The sequence below is a fragment of the Dermochelys coriacea genome, chromosome 9 (assembly GCF_009764565.3).
Source record: "Dermochelys coriacea isolate rDerCor1 chromosome 9, rDerCor1.pri.v4, whole genome shotgun sequence".
In the NCBI taxonomy this organism is placed as follows: Eukaryota; Metazoa; Chordata; order Testudines; family Dermochelyidae; genus Dermochelys; species Dermochelys coriacea.
Window position 1 is genome coordinate 104,288,095 of NC_050076.1, and position 9,102 is coordinate 104,297,196.

The window sequence follows — 9,102 nt, forward strand, 5'->3', positions numbered from 1 at the left end:
CAATTGCAGAGGAAACCTTGAATATATGTGCCAAGGGCACTCTAAAAATCAAGAAGGAAAGAACCTTATGAGCCAAGCCTAAAAAAAAAAAAAAAAAGCCATGATTTTTGAACATTTGGGTCTAGGAAGAACCAGTCGCTTGTCTGCCTGCAAAGGCCAGAATATATCCATCTGCAGAAGCATCACATTTCTGGATACGCTTATGGAGAAATGGTCATCCTGCCAGAAGGCCGAGACAGAACTATAGGAACCTAGGGTTCCTTCTTTGTGATCTGGTAAGTACACTTATGTCTACCTCATCCTGCAAGCAACCTAGACAAGTCATTGACCAACACAAGCACATCATCAGTATCAAATTAAACTGATTAGTAAACAGGATGACTCGGGTTAATACAAGATCTTTTCACCTCTAGAGACTTGTGCTCAATTCGTTGTTATGGACAGAAGCTTCATGTGTGGACTTCTGGTTTCCAACCAATTCCTTAACTGCACCTGCAAAATATACTGTCCAGTTCAGTATAACAGTGGATATTCACCCAACTGGAGCACAGTGGTGCTGATGGAGCTTGTAACTGAGGCGTGCTGGCTAGACACCCGGGGGACCTAGAGCCCACCGAGCCTGCCATAACTATGACTGGGGCTCCAACTAGTGCTACTAGTTTCCATTTTCACAAGCATGACGTAACAGATTTAGAAGAACCCCTCATTTTTTCCACAGGTCACAACATGCAGACATATTGGCTTCACAGTGGTTTAATATGAACAGAACTTGGACATTACATTATCAGACAGCAGAATGAAGACAGTTTGTGAATTAAAGCCCCACATCAAGATATATACACAGCAGAAACAGCCTTCAATCGCTCAGCTCTTGTGCATGAAGGGAGTTTTTAAAAAGTGACTAATATAGATCAAAAAGGCAGCAGATTGCTTCAAACAACAAAAAGTTAGCAAGGCAGGACCTATATGCCACTTCAATCCAAAAAAGCAGAGTAACTGGTCAGTGCAGAGTGCTTCTTTGCAGAGTTCAGAGAGGAAAGGAGCAGACCTAGACACTCCACACTCTCCTTCTGGAACCCTCTCCTTGTTTGCATTACAAGTCAAAGATCCACCTTTCAAGCTGGCTCTGAATCTAGTGCCAGGATTATATTTCATGTACATTTTGAATCAGCCACTCCTCAATTTGTGTCACTCCCAAGAGCAGCTCTCTCCGGGCTACTTCAGTGACTCACTCTTCATTTGGGTTTTTTCAGCTTTACCCATTCCACCCCGAGACAAGTTCCTCACTGGAAAAAAATCCACAAACACGGGAACAGCGGATACCCTTGTGAATAAGTTTGGCAGGAATCTCTGTGGATACAGTGGGGGGCCTAGTCATCCCATTTCTTTGTGAAGACAGAAAAATCAGGTCACTGCATAGAAACAACTCCGAGAACTTAGGAAATGCCTCCCTCTAGAACCCAGACACTCAGTGCTTCTTGACATAGTGCACTCTCCCCAGAGCTTACCTCCTCTGCTAAGTTCTTAGTGACACTGCAAAGCAAACTGTGATCCTGGGCCTGACTTTTGGGGAACCCCTGAGCAAAGAGCTCAACTTCATCTTTTATGGTTACTCCAAGGGAATGTGTATTTGTGGTGCATCAGCAGTTCACAGCCCATTGCACCCTCTCACCAAAGGAAAGTGCTTTTAAAGAGCAGCTACATGACTAGTTCCTATGTCTTTTGTCCCCCATACAAAAGCATTCCTGGCCTGCAAAACCACCACGGGGGGGGGGGGCAAGGGAGGCGTGAAAAGGAAGGGCTGAGGACGGCTGATAGTTGTGCTGCCATTCTAAAGGCACACTTCCAGTGCAGATTACTGGTCACAAATCTCCTGCCTCCCGATTCAGGTGACTGGAATGCTTCTGCATGGGAGCGAAATAGCAGCCACTCAGCACTATGCAGTCTGGGAGTAGCTGTGCCCTATTCCCCCCTTCCATTCTCTTCTCTCAGTGATGGGCAGGACCTTTCCCTCTAGGTACAGCGCTGGAAACCAGGTCTTTGGAGAGACAAGGCCAGTGCAACTCTATTGAGACATCCTCTGCACCATACCAGTCAAGAGCAAGCTGTGGCATTTTCTGAACTCATCAGCTGTCCATGCTCTGCTATCTGGGCAGCCCAGGCCCAACTCCACCCACCTTCACACCACCACCAGGCTGCACTCTCAGAGCATCTAGAGAACGCACCGACAGTACGAACACCCCCAAAGCTGCCAGCAGCATGTTAGAGAGGAGAGGGATAAATACAGCTATGCTGAGCAGGCCTGTAATGCAGGAGATCTGGAGCAGGGTCAGAGTGGAATCTTGGGTCTCAGCACTTGCAGACAGCACAGGATGAAGGTTTCATGCAGGGTAGAAGGGGATTTATCGTGGGGATAAGGAAGGGACTGGACATCCTACCTGGCACCTGCTTGCTCAGTTTTTGGTTAAACCCTACCAACATCCTAAAACTTGCTGCAGTCACTGACCTATATGACAATCACTGTTCTGCTCTGGTGTTCTTTACAATGCTTGAGGCCGCATGGACGGGGGGTGAAGGACGAGGCTGGAAGGACATCTTATACCCCTTTTCACAGGGAAGAGACAGCCTCGTGACATTGTAATTATGCCCCAAGACAGTTCATGCACCACCCTCACACCTACTCACTCCTGCCACTGGGTGCACAATAGCAGATTCATGGCTTAAATCTTCACACCCTTTGGCAGATATCAAAGCTCATCCGAACGCAACACTGCTGCCAGATACAAAAAAGAAAAATACTGGACAAACGGGGAGGTTCAGAGAGGAAAAGCTGGTTCAGGAGAGACAGATTTAGTGTAAAAATAAATGTCATTTCTGCAGGAGGGTGGGTGGAATGGAGGAAGACAGAGCATCAGGATCTCCTACTGACGGACTTTCCCTGGGACGTAATTCCTATCTATAGTTTCCTCTTGCAGGAACATATGTAAGCAGCGCTCGTTCTGTGCCAGCGGGTGTCCAGCGATTCTGCAAGGGAACAGGGAGGAGCAGAGGTTAGCACACATGCACCAGCTGGAGCACCATCTTAAGAGAATAAAGGAAAACACCTGGACCTCAGAGCCATGTAGAATGAAGGGTCAACTCCACTCCCATTAGGGGCAGAGGAAGAGAGAAGCTGCAGCACTTACACATGTTGCCAGAGTCAGAGTCTATACATATGGACAATGCACCTAATCAGCTCTGCTAAGGACAGAGGGGCAGGTGCATAACTCATCTCCCCACTCCCAGTACATCCACTGCCAGACAATCAGCTCTTGGAGGACAGAATTGCTTGTGACAACAGCAGTGATGGTCAGCTCTGCAGCCTCACAATACCAGACTAGCACAAGAGGAAGATGGCAGGCCCAGGATTTTACACACTTCAGTGCCACACTGAAGTGCGGAGAAGTATCTAAACAATCTCTCCCTCAGGACAACAGTGCTGCAGATGCATTGCACTGAGCCCCCAGAGGAGAAGGTGTTGGATCATATTAAAGAAGTTCTGTATTAAAATCACAAATGAGTTTGAATCCCCATAGTTTAAATTCCAGGGTATTACTAATTAAGAGGTCTCTTGGTTTTTGGTACTGTTTCTCTCCCTCTCTGTGTGAAACTTGCAAGCTGCTAATTGTGTTAGTACATCCTAAGACAGAGTCTGTTCTCACAGCAATTCTTCGTAACTACTACTCACACAGAGAGAGACGCAAAGCAATACTCTAACACCAGAAACAGCACCCAGAGACTCCCCACCCTTTTGTTGTATTCATCTCGCTTTGTTAACAATTGTGATTAAAATAGAGATAGAGGATGTATGTGGATGGATGCTGGGTGTGGATAATAACTGAACAATCAGGGAGGTACCAGCCTAAGAATCCAGTGTCCCTCGGCTGAAGGCGGCGTCAAGTGGAAACAACCAGAGGACCCCCGGAGGGCAGACTGGAATGCACCCAACAGCCTCAAGGATGGGAGAACCAAAGAACAAGATAACATCTGGCAGCACGGAGCTGTCAGGAACGTGCCATCGGCTGATTGATTCAGCAACAGCATGATGAAGCAATTCCCACAGACTGGCATAGGAAGAAATTCCTATAAAAATGGACTCTAGAAAGTGAGAACTTTGGGGTCTGATTCTGCAAACCAACTTCCAGGAGCATCAGATGTGCATCTGACAAGGCCCTGCTCCCTCCTCATGTCTAGGCCACCTGGCCAGTGGCTTAGCATGAGGAACACTAAGGCTGGTAACTATGATAACAACCTTGCAGAACGTGCGTGCGCATGTAAATATGAAATTGAATGGAATGGAATGTTATAGCTATAAGTACCTGCTTACTATGATTCTTTCTGTATTTACAATAAGTGTGGCATTTTGCCTTTTCCCCTTTAATAAGATCCTGCTGGTTTTTATTTTATTGGTATAACAAAGGGAACTACACTGTGTTGCACATCAGTGCTCCCTTTACAAAGGACTTCCTTCAGAGCTGCCACTTGACTATCCGGTCAGAGTAATGGTGGCCGAAACGTGAGACTTTAGGTAGATAGGTGGGTGGGGGACGGAACTGGATCAAGACTCCAGAACTGACGTTGGGACAGCCCTCCTCCCCATCCCTGTTCCCAGGGCCATTAACCAGCATATCAAATACAGGGCAAGCCCAGGACATGAAGCTTACTTGTTAATAAACTGTTCTAGTCCCTGCCTCCTCTCCTCAATGAAAGACTCCTCGAAGATCCCCTCATCTCCTCGAAATGGAAGCTGTCGTTTCAAGGCTTTTCCAGGCAGCGGTGGAACTACAATCTAAAAACACACACACCAGTGTGAGCTAGCAGTGGAGTAGGAATGGACAGGCCCCTCAAGTGTTCACAGTGGTCCCCTCCGGCCCACAGGCTGTGCTCCTACAACATTCACTAGCTTGCTGGGAAAGCAAGGCTGTCAGTTCCGGAAGCTCCTCTCATTTCCTGGGATGGTCACCCACAGCAGCCTCTCTGTGCAGGTCTGCACAGACTGTTCTCATAGGCCCAAGCTGTTTAAAACTGGGCTCTTCAGGAGCAGGATTGGTGCAACGGTAACAGGAATAGGTCTGTGTGCAGAGGCCCTCACCTTACTGTCTCGCTCCAGCTCATTCTTCAGCCATTCAAAGTCACTGTATCGCCTCCTCACACAAGACTCCTTCAGTTTGAAGATAGGGAGGTTTGTCTGCAAGGAAGGCGGGGTTGTTAATTTGCAGTTTGCTGTAGAAGCCAGGCTGACTTTACTGTGTCCTACTAAAGTCTGCAGAGCTGCATGCAGAGGCCTGAAACCTCTAGACACTCTAGGCATTAGAGGTCAGTAAAGAGTGCATAGAATGCTGCAATACATGAAAGCATTTGCAAGCCTCCCTGCGGTTTTTCAGAAAAAAGCAGGTGTTTTCGAGACTACTCTGGGCAGAGAAGAGAGAACTGTTCATCTCTGTGTCCTTCACACTCCATGAGCCATGCTTTCAGATGCACAGTCTCCCTTTTCGGGGCATTGGTGGTGCCTATGCTACCATTCTGCATGTGCTATTTGTAATTACAAGAAAAGTCTAGGCCTCATCCCTTTCAGATGTTCACCCTTATGAATTCAAAGCAGCATTACAGAGGGATACACACTGCCATTCTGCACCGCAGCAGACTGCAACCCCAGACCATACAACCCTTTTGGAGAGGATGAGGAAGGAGGTTAATCCCCAACTACATCCAAGCAACAGGCTGCAGAGACCTTGCTTTAAGATCTCCAAACAGCAGTAGCAACCCTCCCCATTGCAAGGAAAGGCTTTTGCATGTCTAGCCTGTGTAGTTTGGATCTAGCCAGGAGCTTGTAGGAATTTTCCCAAAGCTGCATTAGCTCTGAAGCCTGATCTCTCACCTGGTGATTATGTTAACTCCACCTTCCCAATGCTGACCCCCTCCCCCTGAAGAAGTTACAGAACTTTATGGGGAGAGTGAGGGAGAAGGGGAGGTAACAAAAGCTCTTGGATGAGCTTTTTAGTGACCAGATACACCCTCATGTTAAACCTATTGCTGCTACATTTAAAAGTTCTTACTAAGCCTCTGATCAGCTTTTAGGCTGTACATCTGTTTGGGACTGAGTATGGTGCCCACCAGGGACTAGAACTGCAGAGAGAAACTCTGGAGATAGTTTTCCTACTGTTCTCTAGCAGCCACCTCTAGCTGACTGAAGAACCAACAATGACAGTTTTTTGTGGAAGTGGGGAATATCATCATCCAATCCTCAGATGAAAAGTCAGTCATGTAGGGTGTGAGGAGGAACGGTAAAATTAGCTAACGAGGACAGACTGTAGCCTCTAAGGGGGCAGGGGATTGTATCTTCCATGGTTTGGAAAGCACCTACCACACCGAGTGCAAGCACAACATACTCCCCTCTCCTGTGGATTGTGTAAATTTCAGGGGAAGCTTGGAGCTTCTCAGTCTAACTTATTACTGATGGCACCATGGCAATGCATCGCACCTTATAAGGACACCCTGCCTCGAAGAGCTCACCACTTAGGACAAGACCAGGCAAAGGGATGTTGAGTACACAAGGAGTGCTCAGCCATACCGATTAGGCAGGCTGTACTGCACAACCTCCAGGGCTGCACTACTCATTTGTATAAGCATATCTGTTTTTAGGACTAGAGTTTGTCGATAATTGGTAGGCAATTAGATTGGCAACCAAATACAAAAGCCATTCAGCACCGTTATCTAGGAAGGCTGTTAACTAGCAGCTAGCCAAGACACAGACAAAAGTCCCCCTCCCCTAAATAGTGTTCTTTCTCTCTGCCCCAATTGGAGCGAATTCCCGCACCAAGAAGGGGCACAAAGTGGCTGCACTTGGGGGAGGGATAGCTCAGTGGTTTGAGCAACCGGCCTGCTAAACTCAGGGGTGTGAGTTCAATCCTTGAGGGGGCCATTTCGGATCTGGGGCAAAAATTGGGGATTGGTCCTGCTTTGAGCAGGGGGTTGGACTACATAATCTCCTGAGGTCCCTTCCAACCCTGATATTCTGTGATTCACTGTTGCCAGCAGAATCCACTTAAGAGGGACTGGTGAGTGCATAAAACCACTGACTTTGGATTTAAGCAGAACCTGGTGCTTCACCACCACCATTCTTGTTCACATATATAGAGTGAGGACTGCACCAGGTTCGTGGGATGTAGAGGTGAGGAGACAAGAAGTTTTCTTTCCTCTTGAGATTCAGCAGACATGTTGGGATTTACCACCTTCTCTGCAGCACTGGACAGGAATCCTCTGTTAGACATGGTAGTGTATCCCTCTCAAAGTTTGGTAATTCCAGGGGGCCTTGATCAAACCCTTCTGAGGTCAGACCGGGGTTTCTACAGGATTGCAGACTTCGGAGGCACAGAATGCGGTGAGATCCTACACCTCCATCAGTACGCTCAAGTCAGAAAACAGCCATGCCAACAAGATGATAAAGCCTGTTTTCCTGGACAGGACTTGGCTGTAGAGATACTCTGACCTTGAGATCCTTTCCCACAGTTCAACATGCAGCCAGATATCTTGAGAGACAGAGGTCCATGCGACCCAACAAAATAGAGTGAAATGGCCCAGGCCTCTGTGGGTCTGTCTACACTGCTGCTGGGAGCAAGCCTCCTGCTCAGGTAGAGAGACTTAGGCTAGCAGGGCTCGAGTGAGCACGTAAAGAATAGTGGTGTGGAGAGTTCGGGGTTCCAAATCCTGGCCGCCCACACTCAGAGCCAGGGGGTCAGGTGGCTGGAGAGCACTGGGTTGCTGCCTGAGCTGGAACATCCACACTGCTATTTTTAGCATGCCAGCTTGAGCTTGACTGGCATGAGCCTGTCTACCCAGTCAGCAGCTGGAAGCCACCCTCCCACTGCAGACATCCCCCTGTGGGTTCTGTCTCCAGTACAGGGTGTTCATAGACCAATGTTATTCAAGGGCCTGGCTCACGAGAAGCCTCTGCAGAGGACTGTTTTAGAAAGGAAGCAGAAAACCTTGTCATCCCAATTCCAAACAGCATTCCCTTTATAGTCTGCACTTGGAAAATAAGAGGCTAGCTTGGTCATCCCAGAGGCTGCTGAAAGGAGGTCAAGGGACCCTTTGGGGTCCTTGTATGAGGCCCCAAGTACTGTTTTTAACAGGGGTTTTCAACCTTTTTCTTTCTGAGGCCCCCCCAACAGGATACAAAACTCCATGGCTCACCTGTGCCACAACAACTGGTTTTTTTGCATAAAAAAGCCAGGGCTGGCATTAGGGGGTATCAGCAGGGCAACTGCCCGGGGCCCCATGCCACAAGGCCTCCGCAAGGTTAAGTTGCTCAGGCTTTGGCTTCAGCCCCAGGTAGCAGGGCTCAGGGCCCTGGGCTTCAGCCCCATGCGGTGGGGCTTTGGCTTTCTGCCCTGGGCCCCCGTGAGTCTAATGCTGGCCTTACTTGGAGGGCCACCCGAGACCTGCTGGCAGCCCCTGGGCTGCTGGTGAGGACCCCTGGTTTATAAGACACAGCACCTCAGGGCGTGCAGCAATTCCCAGAGGCATTCGGAGGGCGGCCGGCCCTACCCCGCAGGTGGGCGTGGGGATGTTGCCATCGGTCGCTCTGCCTGCAGCCACGTGCCTGAATAAGCGGCCCCCCACGGCCCGGGAGTCGGCTCCAGGCTGCCCAGAGCAAGGGCTCGCTGCAGGCCCGGGAAGGGCGACTCGAGCCCAGACAGGCGGCGGACTGCGGGAGCCAAGGGGCCCCGACAACAGCAGAGACGCCCGGACCCGAGCGGGCCGGTGCCAATGCCTGGCAGCCAGAGAAAGCCCGCGGGGCCCCTCTAACGCCCGCCCCCGCCCGCGGGGCCCCTCTAACGCCCGGCCCCGCCCGCGGGCCCCTCTAACGCCCGGCCCCGAGGCCTGCGGCCCCTCTAACGCCCGGCCCCGAGGCCTGCGGCCCCTCTAACGCCAGCCCCCGCCCGCGGGAGCCCTGTAACGCCCGGCCCCGAGGCCGCTCTAACGCCCGCCCCCGCCCGCGGGGCCCCTGTAACGCCCGGCCCCGCCCCCAGGCCCCTCACCCGCATGCGGAGCTCGTAGCTG

The 9,102-nt window shown here is 50.1% G+C and overlaps 1 protein-coding gene across 1 annotated transcript; it reads right to left on the reverse strand.

Annotated features, from left to right (window-relative positions):
- Nucleotides 1–737: 737 nt before the first annotated feature.
- SNX12 (sorting nexin 12) lies at nt 738–9,096 on the reverse strand. The gene is made up of 4 exons (XM_038416715.2): nt 9,081–9,096; nt 5,132–5,227; nt 4,704–4,828; nt 738–3,024 (listed from the first exon to the last, which is right to left on the reverse strand). Exons 1-4 carry the CDS (start codon nt 9,084–9,086, stop codon nt 2,922–2,924), a joined length of 330 nt encoding a protein of 109 aa, XP_038272643.1. The 5' UTR covers nt 9,087–9,096; the 3' UTR covers nt 738–2,921.
- Between the last annotated feature and the right edge of the window lie 6 nt (nt 9,097–9,102).

What these genes read in the sequence shown, in the direction of transcription:
- SNX12 (XM_038416715.2), bottom strand. An exon ending in AGCTGGAGCGAGACAGTAAG is followed by an intron (nt 4,829 to 5,131) that starts GTGAGGGCCTCT and finishes GTGTGTTTTTAG; the next exon opens with ATTGTAGTTCCACCGCTGCC. An exon ending in CTAGAACAGTTTATTAACAA is followed by an intron (nt 3,025 to 4,703) that starts GTAAGCTTCATG and finishes GTTCCCTTGCAG; the next exon opens with AATCGCTGGACACCCGCTGG.